Genomic DNA, 19,545 nt, shown 5'->3' on the forward strand with positions numbered 1-19,545 from the left:
TGAATACTAACATATATTAATAGTGCTGCTACCATGGACGGTTCCGGTCATTACATTTTCATGAAGATTACATTCAGATACATTTATCTGCTCTCTTTTTTACTGAAGCTCAACTATAGAGATGATGATTCCAGGGTCTCAACAACTTACAGCTCTGGTGTTTTTTGATTAGTTTCTCTGCAATTGAAGTTCGATGAACATTATTTTATACTATTCTTACTTGGAACACAAGAAAAATGATCAATTACCTTTCATTTCATCACAACACAGCAATAAAAATTATCAAGCAACCTTCATTTCATCACAACACATTAACCTTCCGGTAGTCGCGCCCTACTCAATCACACGAGCAGTCGCGTGTTGTAATTTTTACAACATCCAATTTCCAAGTGTTATGTACTCTGTTTACTGTCAAAACATATTTATGAATTGTATAATTACTTTTTCATCTTCTTGGATTATTTTACGCCTATGAACATTTGGATGATAATCATTTCATAGCCCAATAAGGTACATCAAGCAAAGCCATCAATTCTGTGTTGTTGGTTAGTTTACAGTCCTCGTATACAGTCTTCCCCTATTTTATGCACAGTGCGACTTATGCACTGTCGCGACTTGGCAGCTTTTATGATGAAATAATTTTATAGTCTGATTTTACTCTAATATTGGCGCATGAAGGAGGCTCCTTTTTCTTTTTATATTATCCTTGAAATACAAATTCACAAAGACTTTGTATATACGTCGACGCGCAATTAAAAAATGAACATACCTGTCAAATTTCATGAATATCTATTACCGCGTTTCGCCGTAAATGCGCAACATATAACATATAAACATTCAAACATTGAGAGAAATATCAACCTGTCGACTTGAATCTTAGACCTCACTCGCTCGGTCAATTATTTGAGCCGTCAATGGGCCTTACAACTGTCATACTTCAGCTGGGACCGACAATTTAACGTGCCCAACTGATAACACGTATAATAATTACATGAAAATTTATCAGTAAATTACACTTACAATATGAAAATATTTTTTTCACTACAAGAGAGATTGTCCAATCATTGTCAATTTTAATATAAATATTGATAGTTGAACTACCAGAAGTGAGCAATATTTTACATAATAGTGTTGTAAACAGATCGCTTTACAGCACAGTCAAGTCAAATTTCTACACAACTAGCTGACATTGAGTGATTCATTTGTTAATAGGCAGCTTATTCAGTCTACTTACGGCTTGATTCAGTGACAACTAAAAAATAAAGTGGGTTATCATTCAGTTTTAATTATTTTCTCTACAAGTTATACCAAGGATTAAAACATACACAAGAGTTTTAACCAAAATTAATGGATACACAGATAGTTAAAAATATTATTACGGATTAATATTTCTTATCAGATGATGCACCCCTCAAAATATTATCACCACAGCCTTGCTAGCTATTGCACATAGGCTACTGATTATTATACTGTTTTACTTTTTTATAACAGCTGAAATAAGAGCAAGATGTATAGGTACATAGTATAGTATTATTGATGGTGGCATGCCAAATGACCGATTCCCATTTGGCCGAAATTATTATTTTGTCGCAAAAGATCGAAAATTGAAGATTCCCAAATGGTAGAATTGAAACTTGTACTTTCCCAAATGGTCGAATCCCAAATGATCGAAAAGTTTTAATAGTAATCTCATTTGGCCGAAAATCTCAGCTGTCGCAAAAGGTCGAAAATTTGATTTTCCCATCTGACCGATTCTCAAAAAGTCGAATCCCATTTGATAGAAAAATGTAGCAGTTTGTCGCAAATGGTCGAATCCTATTAGGTCGAAAAGTTTTGTAGTTTGTCGCAAATAGTCGAATCTCATTTGGTAGAAAAGTTTTGAATTTTGTCGCAAAAGATCGAATCCCATCAGACCGATAGCCGAGTGAGAAACTGGAGAAGGAAATAGAAAAACCGGTTCTACCGATTGCGCTCAGAATGTGTTGAGCTGAGCCGGCATGAATGTATGAGCTGCGCCCCTAGATTTTACATGCCATATCCGATCACAAAAAAACTTGGCACACATTTACATGAAGAAGAAGAAGAAGAAGAAGAAGAAGAAGAAGAAGAAGAAGAAGAAGAAGAAGAAGAAGAAGAAGAAGAGAAGAAGAAGAAGAAGAAGAAGAAGAAGAAAATATTTGTCTTCATGATTTAATTTTACGTTTCCATGAATTACACTCAGTATTCTGGTGCCTGATTTATCATACTTCTACATACCTTACATAAATTTATCATCGGTGCTGCGTTAGAAAATGAATAAAATTATCTGCTTTGAATTATTCCTAATCTTTTCAATGCTCTTATTAGATTTTCTTTTGTTTTATTTCTCAGTATACGTTTTTTGGAAATAATGTCACGTTTTGTTTCTTCTGAAGAAATTTGAAGTATTACAAGATTAAAACATATACAATATTCTATCTGGTATTCATTGGGAAACTACATACTCAGAATATGATAATTTAAATGAATGGAGACTATTTCATAGAATACAGATGGAAATAAACTGGAAGTTGCATTTGTTCAAATGCAAATAAATAAATTATTATTATTAAACGAAGATCCCAATTAAATAACCCTGTTGTCAATATTTGCAGTAGCAGAAGTCTTCGGGGTGATTTACAGCATTCAATTGGGATTTTAGTTTAATAATTATAATTTCTTAGAATATTTTCGTGTTTTTTAGAAAGAGATGTCTTTCACAACTTCATAGAAAAATTGGAAAACATCATAATTCATGCCTCATACACTTGGCACTTTATCAATTAATCTGCATCAATATGGCAATATTTCTAACTAATCTGCATCAATATCTCTTTTCTGTGTTAATATTCAAAAAGCTACATTAACAATTGAATATTGTTCATCAACGGAAAATATAGACTTGAAATATTCCCAAAGTGAGAGTACTTTACTAAAATTCATGTATTAGTTGGAAAACTATGAGAGATAAAAAACATTTTGCATTCAAATGAACTATTATTCTCTCTATTATTTTGAACTCATCATTAACTTTGGTGGGATAGGATCTTAACAGGATATTTCAGGAATACGTTTTTAGGCATTTTCAGTCAGCGTCTGGCGGGGAACTGGTCTCCCCGACAGTAAAGCTCCTTTTAAAACCACATTCGAGGGGATTTACTGACGGCGTCAACTGAGCTCCTGAGAGAGAAGAGCTTTACTGACGGTGAGACTAGTTGTCGTGAGCGTCCGAGGAGCTTAGTTGTCGTCTACTGTCCCGTCAACTAGTCCCCTCTGAACCAGTAGGGTATTTACTGTCGGGGAGACTAGTTGACGCTAGCGTACAAGGAGCTTGATTGTTGTCACCGAACCCGACAACCAAGCTCCTCGCACGAAACTATTTTATGAAAAATCACTATAAGGAAATTATGATTGATGTTAAAAATTAGAAATTGATTTCCAGAAAAATTTACTTTTATGGACTTAGTGGATTTTCCTTTTATGGATTCCACTTTCGATGTAGAATTATTCCTACAATTCACATTACAAGGAAAAACAAAAATATAAGAGTATAAAGTTTCAATCTCAAGTTTTGAATGCCATAAGTTGAAGACTGAACAGTAGATCAGAGTTTTGCTTGATGATATAGACTATCTTATATTCTATTCATACATGTATGCAGGAATCACTTGCGAGATGTACAAACTCATTCTGAAACTGCTTGACATTCAATAAGGTACATTTCCAAGTCAGTTGAATTCGGAAAGAGAAGTAGTTTATTTTTTGAATTTTATGTTTGCAGTGATAGAAGTGATAACTCTAACAAGCTTTTCTTCTAATAATCGAATTCATAGAATGTGTACAACAGCAGTATCTGTGATTGTACTACTTCCCCGCCCGCTTCAAGCTGGTTTCAATAGGGTATTAGCTGTCGGGGAGACTAGTTGTCGGGTACGATCACAACAACCAGACCCCTCATAGGCCTATCCAGCAGGGGATTTACTGTCGTGGAGACTAGTTGTCGTGAGCGTGTGAGGAGCCTAGTTGTCGCCGACAACTAGGCTCCTTCGTTCTACTAGAGTGGTACTGTCGGGGAGACTAGTTGACGGCAATGGTATATTTTACCAGGGGATTTACTGACGCCTGTGATCAAAATAGCGAGGAGACTAGTTGTCGGGGAGACAGGTTGGCGGCGACCCGTCTGGCGGCTTTGAAATACATAGGTGAAAGATTACTTAAGCAAAACAAACTCATTCTCGGTAAAATAACTTTATTGATACACACGTCGGTACCCCGACAAAGTGCTTCTGCACACGGGGCACACTATTGGTGATGGCACGTCATTCTCGTTCATCGAGTGCCGATGTACAGTCACACATCTCCCGCACATGACAAAATGTCCACAAGGCTCCGTAATGTAGGAGCGCTTGTGGACTCCGCAGGTGATGCAGGCTAGGTCGCCTTCGCCTGCAACGGCATCACCTCCGTCGATGGGAATTGCAGCCAAGTGTTCAACTTGCCGCTGGCTCAGATGTTCGGCTTGCTGCAAACATATTAAATGGTGAAGCGAATGAAATTCAACTTGAAATAATTGAAATTGAAATTCAAAAAGTAAAATAAATATCAATGAGCTGTTTCCCCTAATACCGTAGCTGATATTCTACGCAAGATGGACCACAAGATTTTGTACATTTTGCCTTTCTAATGCTTGATCTAGGTGATGAACGAAAGTCTCCACTCTACGTAAAGAAAATTAAGTCAACCAAAATCCTTAATGGATCCGAGAATACCAAAGTGTACCGGATGACTGCGCATGTGAAAAAGTTAACTCATAAAAAAGTTGATAAATTAAAATAATGAGTGTGAAAATATGAATCAGATATAACATATATATCAGATATTCCAGTCATAACTAGTCTTGGAAATTTTACTTTAAAAACCCAACCTACTTAACTTTTCAATACTTGATAAGATCAGGTTGATCGGCACATTCAGAAGAGAAAATAAATATGTAGATGAGTAGATAACTCGTAGAAACAAAGAGTAGAGCCTATTTGTTATATTTATGATCCTATATTTATAATATTTAGATGTTAGTGAGTGTAGCGAGGTCTACTGTTCTCCGAACTACTAGAACACAGTAATAAATATATGCATGCATAGGCTACCTGTTCGTTGTTACTAGGAAATAGTCTACTCACATCAATGGGCCATGGTTCTTGCAAGAACTCTAGGTCATTCCCTACTCCACCTCTTTCGACAACGGCTTGACCTTCTGGTCCTCTCATTTCTCTGCCTGTAACTGCTCCTCCTCTCCTTCCACCACCCCCTCCTCTTCTTCCACCTCCCCTTCCTCTCCTGGGCTGGCGACAGATAAATATTGCAAAATCAGCTTCTTATTAAAACAGTTCTTATATGTACATGTACAAAAATGGAATGCATTTCAACCCAGAAGATAACCACAACTATTTTACAAGGGGCGCCCGTTTTCACCATACTGGCCTTCCACGAAACATTCGGTCAGCCTGTGATACGAATATCTCCTACCTATGTCAGGTTATCATGTCAAATGTTCCACTCCCAATAAGTCAGCTCGGGGCCTGCGGTATATCCAAATTTAAAAGAATAATATCAAACTGATTGACGACTTTGGATGAGGATCAATGTGAACGTGTTCTGAAATCGATTTACCATCCATAGTTTCAATTGCATTTTGTTAATTTTTTTTGTTATCCTTTTTTAAAATTTATATATTATTACTACAGTTATTATCAACAATATATTTTCTATATATCTATGGATGAGAGAGTGTGTGTGTGTTTTTCTGTGTGTGAGAGAGATTAATGGGGGGGGGAGGTGAGAGAGTGTGTGTGTTTGTGTGTGTGAAAGAGGTGATTGGGGGGGGGGTGAGAGTGTGTGTGTGTGTGTGTGTGTAATGATTTGGGGGGGAGGGTGTAGGGATAGTTTCAGTTGATTCAACATTAAACATCAATTTAATAATTAGAGTGATAAAATTAATTTTGGATTGGGAAAGTGCTGGACTCATTGACCCACAAACAGACTTTTTTAGTGGGCAATTACTATTTCATTATCAGGGTATTGGTATAGTGCACATTCACCGCAATAATACATTTCCGTATAATAGTAAAAGATCTATATGGATGTATGGAAAAAGTACGTGAGGTTTACTGTTCATAGAACTACTAGTTATATCATTGCCTTACTTGATTGTGAGGGTCAGCGGCTGCGGGCGCATTGTTGTTGATAACTGGCAACTCTGGTAACTGCTGCTGCTCAACAACCTGCAAACGTAAAAATGTGTGAAGAGTCAATGTTTAACATATTGAGGCTGATTCACACACCTAGCACTAGGCATGGACCACGGTACACCAAATGTGATTGGTCGCTATCATTCTCACATGTTTGACTGTATACTGCAATTGTGCTGTTGTCGTTCCCTTCTGCACTCACGTCATTCTATGCTCCGTTCAAATCAACTTCGGACTTGGGATGGACATGCGCAGCAGAGAAGGCATACATCAGCAGGGATACAACGGCGGCTATGTTGCCGTTGTGTACCGGCCAGCGTTCTCTAATTTCCAGTGAGTATTCAAGCGCTCATGTTAAACTTAGTAGGTTTTCTCTCTGCAATCACAGACTCGACTGACTCTATTCGAAAATTGACAACTGCGCTTCCATCTATGACTCAATCCATCACTGCAATTGGTTGATCTCCCTCCATTTCTCTGCGTCACAAATTCCTAAGAAGTCTGAAGAAGATTTGCACTGAGTATAGTGGATCTTACTAATCCATTCACCACTAATCCAGTTATTAAGCTATCATATATATCATATATTTTTTTGAACAAGCGAATAATATTGTAATGGAGAAAAAAACAGCAGAATGCTTATTTCTCTCAAAGGCCAAACATCTGCTCTCTAATGATTAGTATTAACAGTAGTTGTATTAATTCTAGTATTAACAGGTAGTAGACTATTAATATTATATTATTAGTAGTATCAACAGGAGTATTAACAAGTAGATGAGTATTTTATAATATTCAATATTGTCAATTATATCATTGTTTAAATAAGAGGTTTTTGATCATAATTATTAAATCCAAGATTAACTTTCAAAAGAGTTATTGTAATTCAAAATAATGATAATTAGAAGAAAAAAATATATAATAGTTATTATGCAACATTGATAAAAATAACTTTCAAATTCGTTTTAATGGAAAGACGAAAACTTATGGAATGCTTTATACAGCAATATTGTCTCAGTTCCTGATGCAGCCAATTCCTTGTACTCACATTTTCTTTTTAATTCCATTTTCCCACATGTTTCTATTTACACTGTTGTATTAATATGTTTGTATTAAAAAAAAATAGGTTTAAATATTTTTCTATTCATACAACAATATAAATAGAAACATGCTCATTATCATTCTAGTTTATTCTTCGTACATGGTAAGCAACATGAAATACAGGAAACAGCCAATCGACCGTGACGTACCTGCTCTGGGGGGGGTGGCATCATGGGCTCCGCGGCCAACTGGCCCGCCAAAAATTAGGAATTTTTGATTTTTTTAAAATGCTATGCAATTGTACTTGGTCCCCCAAATCTATAGCAACTTGAATTTTTCTTCTATCTCGTAAATTAACTAAAAAGCCTAAAATTAGGAATTTTTGATTTTTTTAAAATGCTATGCAATTGTACTTGGTCCCCCAAATCTATAGCAACTTGAATTTTTCTTCTATCTCGTAAATTAACTATTTTATTACTTTCTTGTTCTACTATATATAAATTTTCACAGAAACTGTTGAACGACGGGAACTCCTGTTAATTATTATTCATGCGTAGAGTATAGAGGGTGGGAATGAGTGATGAAAAATCATTAGACATGGTACGTAATAAATTGCAGCCAGACTCCTAATATCAGAGAATAGCGATAACAGATTATACGATAATAACTTGCTGTAACTTCCTTCACTATTAGTATACACGTCTTTTATTCATACCCAATCACAAGCAGAAACTCCAATGATCATCATAATAGATCATCATAATCAAGCCGAAATTAATTGTGCAACTGAATTTCAAAGTGACTATCCACTGTTCAATCTGCACTGTGATTTCCTTTTACTTCCAAATGGATTAAATTGCTTGACTCTACAATGTAACAATTATTTTGAAAATACAAATGGAATATGAACGTCATCCAAATAGCATTTAAATTTGAATCTTCAGATCATGAAATTCATAACAAACTAATTCTTGAGAGAATAGTGATGAATTGCAAACAGTGCATGTAACATAGATACAAGCGATACAATGGAAAACGACATCGATTAATTTAATACTGGGCTTATCAAATTTATATCACCGTACCTTCAAGGTTTTTAAAATGTAAAACTAACATTTTCAATTTTCTCTACTGGAGCAAAACATCGATAGAAAATGAAGGAGAGCCCATCATAACCACAAAATACTTGTACTAAAATTCACTTGAACTAACTCACTTCGACCCTCCAACGATCAGAATGAACTGGAATGCTGTGAAAACTATAATATTTGCTTCAAAGTTAATCGGAGAAAACAGAAAAATCAAATTGAAAAACCCCTAAATCTTAATATCATAAATATTATTTTATCAAGGAAACTGTTTGTTTTATTGATATAATGAATACGACTAATATTGTAGTCGATAATGTAACGAATCGAATGACATATGATAGATCTTTACCCGATTAATGGTTACAGAGATAATTGATTTCCTGTTTACTGTTTACTATGGAGAAGAGACTGAGCCGCGCTGTACCGCGTCGGCTGTTTCCCCTTCCACGGCGTCAAATCAAATCTCAAATACGTAACAAAATACATCAGTGTATTCGCAATGGAAGTGGCTACATTAATCATAGGATTCATTTTTCTTTTAAATAACTTGCTTCGAAGCTAATCGGAGAAAACAAAAAAAAAATAAAATCCCCCTAAATTTTTACATTTGTATTATTTTATCAAGAAAACTGTTCGTTTTATTGGAAAAATGAAGAGATCTGATATTGTAGTCCATAATGTAAATAATCGAATGACATATAATAAAACTCTTCCCGATTAATGGTTGCTGCATTTTTCAACTTTGAGGGTGGCTGGGGGTGAAAGCTCCAGGGGGATTTCTTGGGACTTTTGGGAGAATGACCCTCTGGGAGGGTTCTATCGATGGTGAGAGATTCAGCTTTTATTTAATTTTCGGATCGAAAAAACCTTTATTGACTGGGCTATAATAATAAATGACACTTTTGCTACTTATCATCATATTAATACGTTGGTCATTTAAAAAGTTTGAAAACTCATCAAATCATAACTTGGAATTTCACTATCACACTGAGATCCGTTAGATGACCTTGTGTATTATTCATGTAAGGCAGTAATATGAGATCCATTTGCAAATTTACCGCTCATTGAGATCCGATGGGTGAACTTGTGTAGTACAGTGAGATCCTATAGGGGAGGTGTTAGCGCGGGCAATTCAAATGTACGCTGCAGGAATTTGAAAAATATCAAACTTTGTAAGACAAGAAACATGCCAAAATGTGGGAATAATTATTGTGAAGTATTTTACAGTGACAGTAACAGTAGTGAGAGAGAGAGAGAGAGAGAGAGAGAGAGAGAGAGAGAGAGAGAGAGAGAGAGAGTGAGAGAGAGTGAGCGGTATAAATGGATTACTTGTACCCAGAAAAAGGCAGTTGGTACTGTATTGAAATAAAGTTGCTCTCTAAAGAACTATACTATTATTATTATTACTTATTGAACGAATTCACTAATTAACGCCACATAATGTAAGACTTCAACTGCAGTGAATTTTGGCAACTAAATAAATAATGGCAAGGAGGGATTAAATAGATGCTGATCTACAAAAATGTAGTCTACAATTCATGTAAAAAATTTACTTTTTCATAGAGAAGCATTCATTGAATTTCCCTCCTTGACAATACTTATCTAGTTACCAATATTCACTGCAGTAAAAGTATTCTGAATACTGTATTACGTGGCATTATTTAGTGAAGTTATTCAATGTATGAAATAGTATTTGTTCAGAAAATAGATAAGTATACTGAGAATAGTGATAAATACCTACTTTTGAAAAAACATTCAGAAACACATAAAATGGAATAGAGAATGCAAATTATTGATTATTTTTCGCTCAATTCAAGCGGTGGCTTCATTTTGATGAGACTGTCATCTTTACAGTAGTCAGAGAAAATCCTGCGTTATTTGTTATTGTAAAATGAGTAATGATGAGGCTGGGATTTATAGGTTCTTCAATGACTTAGATAAAGAAGGTAACTTAGAAGAAGAAGAAGAAGAAGAAGAAGAAGAAGAAGAAGAAGAAAAAAAAATAAGAAGAAGAAGAAGAAGAAGAAGAAGAAGAAAAATACATATACAGTGGAACCGCGATATAATATACCTCGTTCACCGTTATAGTACACTCCCTGTTATAGTAGGCTACATTTTTTACTACACTCCCAAAACATCCATATTTAGCTGAATGTTAGATTAGATTCCTACAAAGTTAATTATTTTTGCTTAGAGTATTATTGTTTTACGTACCTCTCATGAGACGTCCACTGGGTAAAATATCCTGCTGTTGGAAATGCTGCTCGCATATCTCCTTTTTACCAAGTGATTTTGGAGATAATTCTATCAGTTCTGGATTCCCTGAGAAATTTAAAACATTTCTGGAATAAAAATTGTATTTTATTCAATGAGAAATCACTTAGAACTTTGATTAGCTACTTCAAACCAATGTCAACATGATGCTATTACTTTTATCTAAACACATGATCGACTTCTCTATTTTATTTTCTGAATAGAAAGTTTTATCAATTATTGCAATAAAGTTTCAACAATCAATTAAGTTTTTCAATGTTTAAAAAATATTACTATTCTAGGGCCAGGTTGCACAAACATATATTATGCAATTTGACCGTGATTAGGTGCCGATTAATGACGTCTTCTGCTTCTCTAGATGGCTCCAGTATATAGCATTCTTCAACTGTCATTTTATCTTATTTCATGTAACAGGTATAAGTAGACCTTTTAAGTACAATACCGCATTTCAACATGCTTGTGCTATCGATGCTTTATTACTTAAAGAATCTATAAGGAAAATGTATGAAAAAAATAGATACTCGTCAAATGTATGTTATCTCCTTATCCAAAAGTTGAAAATTTTCTTTCAACTTTGAAAAGTGAAGCTCTATTCATGAATATTGTTCAATATATAGGCTATATTTTACATTGAATTGATTAATAAATACCGAATAAAAATGAAACTCACCTGAGTTGATCACCCAGATCTTTGCTGTGTCAGTATCCCGTGGAAAGGAGAACATTTTCAATCCTTTTACTTTTGCGCGACTGTTGGAACATTTCCTAAATGAGCATCTATTTCCCGACATGATTTTCTATAATTAAACTAGTTACTATAATAATTATTCAAAGAGTGTTCAAATTCTGGGAAGCCTACATAATTAAAGTTAATAAATCTTTGAAATTCAATGACTAAGCTATAATAACTAACTCCTAAGATTATACAGAAAGTTTATATATGATAATTAGCACTACTTCATTTTTTACTTTCCTTGCCCTATTATATTAAGGAAAGTATTGCTTTCCGAAAAATAAAGGTACCCCAATTTCTAAATTTCTATACGTTTCATGGTCCCCTGAGTCCAAAAAAGTGGTTCGGTAGTCCAAAATTCGGTAGTTTGGGCTGTGGTGTGATTTCAGTATGTTGGGACTTAGGAAGAGGATGAGAAGGAGGAGGAGGAGGAGGAGGAGGAGGAGGAGGAGGATGAGGAGTAGAAAGAGAAGGAGGAGGAGGAGGAGGAGGAGTAGGAGCTGAAGAAGAAGAAGATGAAGAGAAATAATAATAATAATAATAATAATAAGAAGAAGAAGAAGAAGGAGAAGAAGAGAAGAAGATAGATTGAATTTTGATTTAGTGATTAAAAATAAAAGCTGAAAGATGTCTTTATTGAGAAAACATAACAGCTGTTTTGAGTTTCATAGTAGCACAGATCATTGAGTTCAAACACACAGTTCTAATTCCCTACATGAAGTAGTGGATTATTATTTTATTGACCGAGCGAAGTGAGGTCTAAGATTCAAGTCGACGGTTTGGCATTTCTCTTAATGTTTAAATGTTTAAATATTCAAATGATTTCATCTTTAAATGTTTAAATGCGTGATTGAATGCGTGATATGCGTGATTGAAATGTCGATTATATGCTAATGATATGCGTGATCAATTATGATTTTATCGTACACGCATATGGAAGAGTATGCTGAACTGATTATTTGGTCAATAAAAAATAATAGGATGGTCTGGATTTGAGGATTGTTTGTATAGGTTATGGATTTTGAGGTGTGCATCCAGCTAAAGTTTGTCATGAGATGCATCAACTATTTGGCGGTACGAAGTTCGCCGGGCCAGCTAGTAGTAATAAATATATTACTTCATCCCACAAGTGGAGAACAGACACATTTCTACTAAAAGGTATTTCAATTTAATTTTTTTTATTAATGATAAGGACCTATAAACTCAATTTTCCAATTTAAAACTTCGAATTAAATTTAAAATTAAATTTATTTATGAATTATTCAGTATTCAAATATAACTACTCAACAACTTTTAGAGAGCGCCAGAAAATTCAACCCCTAAAGCCGAGAAGGGAGACTAAAGGATGCCGGAAGCAAAGGCCTGCTGCGGCTGAACTACGAATGAGCGCAAACATTGAACATCAGTGGACAGAATCGACTTGGAAAATATTATAATATAAAAGCATTCAACTTGTGACTTGGCAAGCATCCAAGCATGCGATGATTGTACGCGAAAGAGCACTGAAGTGCCTGTGCATGTGTTAGTGCTAAGGTGGTGGGAGTGTGTCAACTGTCTGCACTGTATAATAATATTATGCGATAAAAATCTGCACACAAGCGCGCTCTATCGAGAATCTCGAGAATCTAGCCGTCAGAGTTTCCTAGTCAGTGCTACGGGCTTCTACATTCAGTTGGGCGCAGTTCAACACATTGTGAGCGCAATCAGTAGATCCCGATTTCGATCTGATCATTAGCGACAAACTATAAAACCTTTCTACCAAATGGGAATCGACCATTTAGGAATCGGTCAGTTGGGAAAATCATATTTTTCGTCGCAAAAGATCGAAAATTGGAGAATCCCAAATGATAGAATTGAAGCTTGTACTTTCCCAAATGGTCGAATCCCAAATGATCGAAAAGTTTTAATAGTAATCTCATTTGGCCGAAAATATCAACTGTCGCAAAAGGTCGAAAATTTGATTTTCCCATCTGACCGATTCTCAAATAGTCGAATCCCATTTGGTAGAAAAATATTTTAGTTTGTCGCAAATGATCGAATCTCATCGGCTAGATGAGATTCGACCATATGGGAAAACAAAACTCTTCTACCTAATAGGATTCGACCATTTGCGACAAACTGCTACATTTTTCTATCAAATGGGATTCGACTTTTTGAGAATCGGTCAGATGGGAAAATCAAATTTTCGACCTTTTGCAACAGCTGAGATTTTCGGCCAAATGAGATTGAAAAACCCCTAAATCTTATCATAAATATTATTTTATCAAGGAAACTGTTTGTTTTATTGATATAATGAATACGACTAATATTGTAGTCGATAATGTAACGAATCGAATGACATATGATAGATCTTTACCCGATTAATGGTTACAGAGATAATTGATTTCCTGTTTACTGTTTACTATGGAGAAGAGACTGAGCCGCGCTGTACCGCGTCGGCTGTTTCCCCTTCCACGGCGTCAAATCAAATCTCAAATACGTAACAAAATACATCAGTGTATTCGCAATGGAAGTGGCTACATTAATCATAGGATTCATTTTTCTTTTAAATAACTTGCTTCGAAGCTAATCGGAGAAAACAAAAAAAATAAAATCCCCCTAAATTTTTACATTTGTATTATTTTATCAAGAAAACTGTTCGTTTTATTGGAAAAATGAAGAGATCTGATATTGTAGTCCATAATGTAAATAATCGAATGACATATAATAAAACTCTTCCCGATTAATGGTTGCTGCATTTTTCAACTTTGAGGGTGGCTGGGGGTGAAAGCTCCAGGGGGATTTCTTGGGACTTTTGGGAGAATGACCCTCTGGGAGGGTTCTATCGATGGTGAGAGATTCAGCTTTTATTTAATTTTCGGATCGAAAAAACCTTTATTGACTGGGCTATAATAATAAATGACACTTTTGCTACTTATCATCATATTAATACGTTGGTCATTTAAAAAGTTTGAAAACTCATCAAATCATAACTTGGAATTTCACTATCACACTGAGATCCGTTAGATGACCTTGTGTATTATTCATGTAAGGCAGTAATATGAGATCCATTTGCAAATTCACCGCTCATTGAGATCCGATGGGTGAACTTGTGTAGTACAGTGAGATCCTATAGGGGAGGTGTTAGCGCGGGCAATTCAAATGTACGCTGCAGGAATTTGAAAAATATCAAACTTTGTAAGACAAGAAACATGCCAAAATGTGGGAATAATTATTGTGAAGTATTTTACAGTGACAGTAACAGTAGTGAGAGAGAGAGAGAGAGAGAGAGAGAGAGAGAGAGAGAGAGAGTGAGAGAGAGTGAGCGGTATAAATGGATTTCTTGTACCCAGAAAAAGGCAGTTGGTACTCTATTGAAATAAAGTTGCTCTCTAAAGAACTATACTATTATTATTATTACTTATTGAACGAATTCACTAATTAACGCCACATAATGTAAGACTTCAACTGCAGTGAATTTTGGCAACTAAATAAATAATGGCAAGGAGGGATTAAATAGATGCTGATCTACAAAAATGTAGTCTACAATTCATGTAAAAAATTTACTTTTTCATAGAGAAGCATTCATTGAATTTCCCTCCTTGACAATACTTATCTAGTTACCAATATTCACTGCAGTAAAAGTATTCTGAATACTGTATTACGTGGCATTATTCAGTGAAGTTATTCAATGTATGAAATAGTATTTGTTCAGAAAATAGATAAGTATACTGAGAATAGTGATAAATACCTACTTTTGAAAAAACAGTCAGAAACACATAAAATGGAATAGAGAATGCAAATTATTGATTATTTTTCGCTCAATTCAAGCGGTGGCTTCATTTTGATGAGACTGTCATCTTTACAGTAGTCAGAGAAAATCCTGCGTTATTTGTTATTGTAAAATGAGTAATGATGAGGCTGGGATTTATAGGTTCTTCAATGACTTAGATAAAGAAGGTAACTTAGAAGAAGAAGAAGAAGAAGAAGAAGAAGAAGAAGAAGAAAAAAAATAAGAAGAAGAAGAAGAAGAAGAAAAAAAATAAGAAGAAGAAGAAGAAGAAAAATACATATACAGTGGAACCGCGATATAATATACCTCGTTCACCGTTATAGTACACTCCCTGTTATAGTAGGCTACATTTTTTACTGCACTCCCAAAACATCCATATTTAGCTGAATGTTAGATTAGATTCCTACAAAGTTAATTATTTTTGCTTAGAGTATTATTGTTTTACGTACCTCTCATGAGACGTCCACTGGGTAAAATATCCTGCTGTTGGAAATGCTGCTCGCATATCTCCTTTTTACCAAGTGATTTTGGAGATAATTCTATCAGTTCTGGATTCCCTGAGAAATTTAAAACATTTCTGGAATAAAAATTGTATTTTATTCAATGAGAAATCACTTAGAACTTTGATTAGCTACTTCAAACCAATGTCAACATGATGCTATTACTTTTATCTAAACACATGATCGACTTCTCTATTTTATTTTCTGAATAGAAAGTTTTATCAATTATTGCAATAAAGTTTCAACAATCAATTAAGTTTTTCAATGTTTAAAAAATATTACTATTCTAGGGCCAGGTTGCACAAACATATATTATGCAATTTGACCGTGATTAGGTGCCGATTAATGACGTCTTCTGCTTCTCTAGATGGCTCCAGTATATAGCATTCTTCAACTGTCATTTTATCTTATTTCATGTAACAGGTATAAGTAGACCTTTTAAGTACAATACCGCATTTCAACATGCTTGTGCTATCGATGCTTTATTACTTAAAGAATCTATAAGGAAAATGTATGAAAAAAAATAGATACTCGTCAAATGTATGTTATCTCCTTATCCAAAAGTTGAAAATTTTCTTTCAACTTTGAAAAGTGAAGCTCTATTCATGAATATTGTTCAATATATAGGCTATATTTTACATTGAATTGATTAATAAATACCGAATAAAAATGAAACTCACCTGAGTTGATCACCCAGATCTTTGCTGTGTCAGTATCCCGTGGAAAGGAGAACATTTTCAATCCTTTTACTTTTGCGCGACTGTTGGAACATTTCCTAAATGAGCATCTATTTCCCGACATGATTTTCTATAATTAAACTAGTTACTATAATAATTATTCAAAGAGTGTTCAAATTCTGGGAAGCCTACATAATTAAAGTTAATAAATCTTTGAAATTCAATGACTAAGCTATAATAACTAACTCCTAAGATTATACAGAAAGTTTATATATGATAATTAGCACTACTTCATTTTTTACTTTCCTTGCCCTATTATATTAAGGAAAGTATTGCTTTCCGAAAAATAAAGGTACCCCAATTTCTAAATTTCTATACGTTTCATGGTCCCCTGAGTCCAAAAAAGTGGTTCGGTAGTCCAAAATTCGGTAGTTTGGGCTGTGGTGTGATTTCAGTATGTTGGGACTTAGGAAGAGGATGAGAAGGAGGAGGAGGAGGAGGAGGAGGAGGAGGAGGAGGATGAGGAGTAGAAAGAGGAGGAGGAGGAGGAGGAGCTGAAGAAGAAGAAGATGAAGAGAAATAATAATAATAATAATAAGAAGAAGAAGAAGAAGGAGAAGAAGAGAAGAAGATAGATTGAATTTTGATTTAGTGATTAAAAATAAAAGCTGAAAGATGTCTTTATTGAGAAAACATAACAGCTGTTTTGAGTTTCATAGTAGCACAGATCATTGAGTTCAAACACACAGTTCTAATTCCCTACATGAAGTAGTGGATTATTATTTTATTGACCGAGCGAAGTGAGGTCTAAGATTCAAGTCGACGGTTTGGCATTTCTCTTAATGTTTAAATGTTTAAATATTCAAATGATTTCATGTTTAAATGTTTAAATGCGTGATTGAATGCGTGATATGCGTGATTGAAATGTCGATTATATGCTAATGATATGCGTGATCAATTATGATTTTATCGTACACGCATATGGAAGAGTATGCTGAACTGATTATTTGGTCAATAAAAAATAATAGGATGGTCTGGATTTGAGGATTGTTTGTATAGGTTATGGATTTTGAGGTGTGCATCCAGCTAAAGTTTGTCATGAGATGCATCAACTATTTGGCGGTACGAAGTTCGCCGGGCCAGCTAGTAGTAATAAATATATTACTTCATCCCACAAGTGGAGAACAGACACATTTCTACTAAAAGGTATTTCAATTTAATTTTTTTTATTAATGATAAGGACCTATAAACTCAATTTTTCAATTTAAAACTTCGAATTAAATTTAAAATTAAATTTATTTATGAATTATTCAGTATTCAAATATAACTACTCAACAACTTTTAGAGAGCGCCAGAAAATTCAACCCCTAAAGCCGAGAAGGGAGACTGAAGGATGCCGGAAGCAAAGGCCTGCTGCGGCTGAACTACGAATGAGCGCAAACATTGAACATCAGTGGACAGAATCGACTTGGAAAATATTATAATATAAAAGCATTCAACTTGTGACTTGGCAAGCATCCAAGCATGCGATGATTGTACGCGAAAGAGCACTGAAGTGCCTGTGCATGTGTTAGTGCTAAGGTGGTGGGAGTGTGTCAACTGTCTGCACTGTATAATAATATTATGCGATAAAAATCTGCACACAAGCGCGCTCTATCGAGAATCTCGAGAATCTAGCCGTCAGAGTTTCCTAGTCAGTGCTACGGGCTTCTACATTCAGTTGGGCGCAGTTCAACACATTGTGAGCGCAATCAGTAGATCCCGATTTCGATCTGATCATTAGCGACAAACTATAAAACCTTTCTACCAAATGGGAATCGACCATTTAGGAATCGGTCAGTTGGGAAAATCATATTTTTCGTCGCAAAAGATCGAAAATTGGAGAATCCCAAATGATAGAATTGAAGCTTGTACTTTCCCAAATGGTCGAATCCCAAATGATCGAAAAGTTTTAATAGTAATCTCATTTGGCCGAAAATATCAACTGTCGCAAAAGGTCGAAAATTTGATTTTCCCATCTGACCGATTCTCAAACAGTCGAATCCCATTTGGTAGAAAAATATTTTAGTTTGTCGCAAATGATCGAATCTCATCGGCTAGATGAGATTCGACCATATGGGAAAACAAAACTCTTCTACCTAATAGGATTCGACCATTTGCGACAAACTGCTACATTTTTCTATCAAATGGGATTCGACTTTTTGAGAATCGGTCAGATGGGAAAATCAAATTTTCGACCTTTTGCGACAGCTGAGATTTTCGGCCAAATGAGATTACTATTAAAACTTTTCGATCATTTGGGATTCGACCATTTGGGAAAGTACAAGTTTCAATTCTACCATTTGGGAATCTTCAATTTTCGATCTTTTGCGACAAAATAATAATTTCGGCCAAATGGGAATCGGTCATTTGACATGCCACTAAAACTTGAACTTTCCCAAATGGTCGAATCCCAAATGATCGAAAAGTTTTAATAGTAATCTCATTTGGCCGAAAATCTCAACTGTCGCAAAAGGTCGAAAATTTGATTTTCCCATCTGACCGATTCTCAAGCAGTCGAATCCCATTTGATAGAAAAATGTTGTAGTTTGTCGCAAATGATCGAATCTCATCGGCTAGATGAGATTCGACTATATGGGAAAGTATACTCTTCGACCTTTTGGGATTCGGTCAGATGGGACCCCACGTTGACATGCCCTAAAACTTGAACTTTCCCAAATGGTCGAATCCCAAATGATCGAAAAGTTTTAATAGTAATCTCATTTGGCCGAAAATCTCAACTGTCGCAAAAGGTCGAAAATCTAGCCGTCAGAGTTTCCTAGTCAGTGCTACGGGCTTCTACATTCAGTTGGGCGCAGTTCAACACATTGTGAGCGCAATCAGTAGATCCCGATTTCGATCTGATCATTAGCGACAAACTATAAAACCTTTCTACCAAATGGGAATCGACGCAATCCGTTAGACAGCCTTGTTCAAACTAGTAGTGTCGCTGAAGAAGGATAACTGATTTTGTGTTTCGGGAGATAAGGCCCAAAATAAACATTCTTTCTGAGAGTTAAATCCTTATGTCTCTTAAACGTTGGGAATAAAATAAAATTGAATAGTCACAATCAGGAATCAGCTGGAGAGAATGATCAGTAGTTTCCCTCTGTCTCCACATTCTGTTCCCCTAGAGTATTCTCTATTTCTTGAGT

The 19,545-nt window shown here is 35.1% G+C and overlaps 1 protein-coding gene across 1 annotated transcript; it reads right to left on the reverse strand.

Moving 5' to 3' along the window:
- Positions 1-4,250: 4,250 nt before the first annotated feature.
- On the reverse strand, positions 4,251-8,697 carry LOC111059679. Its single transcript, XM_039444339.1, has 4 exons — positions 7,514-8,697; positions 6,222-6,299; positions 5,199-5,360; positions 4,251-4,540 (listed from the first exon to the last, which is right to left on the reverse strand). The coding sequence occupies exons 1-4, from the start codon at positions 7,535-7,537 to the stop codon at positions 4,268-4,270; spliced, it is 537 nt and encodes a 178-aa protein (XP_039300273.1). The 5' UTR covers positions 7,538-8,697; the 3' UTR covers positions 4,251-4,267.
- Positions 8,698-19,545: the final 10,848 nt, after the last annotated feature.

This window comes from Nilaparvata lugens, unplaced genomic scaffold (assembly GCF_014356525.2).
Source record: "Nilaparvata lugens isolate BPH unplaced genomic scaffold, ASM1435652v1 scaffold4284, whole genome shotgun sequence".
Taxonomy (NCBI): Eukaryota; Metazoa; Arthropoda; class Insecta; order Hemiptera; family Delphacidae; genus Nilaparvata; species Nilaparvata lugens.

Bases quoted from the DNA above. Each gene is read 5' to 3' on its own strand.
- LOC111059679 (XM_039444339.1), bottom strand. From the start codon at position 7,537: ATGATGCCACCCCCCCCAGAGCAG. The intron at 5,361-6,221 runs GTAAGGCAATGA...ATCTGTCGCCAG, and splicing joins CCGCTGACCCTCACAATCAA to CCCAGGAGAGGAAGGGGAGG. The intron at 4,541-5,198 runs GTGAGTAGACTA...ATATGTTTGCAG, and splicing joins AAGAACCATGGCCCATTGAT to CAAGCCGAACATCTGAGCCA.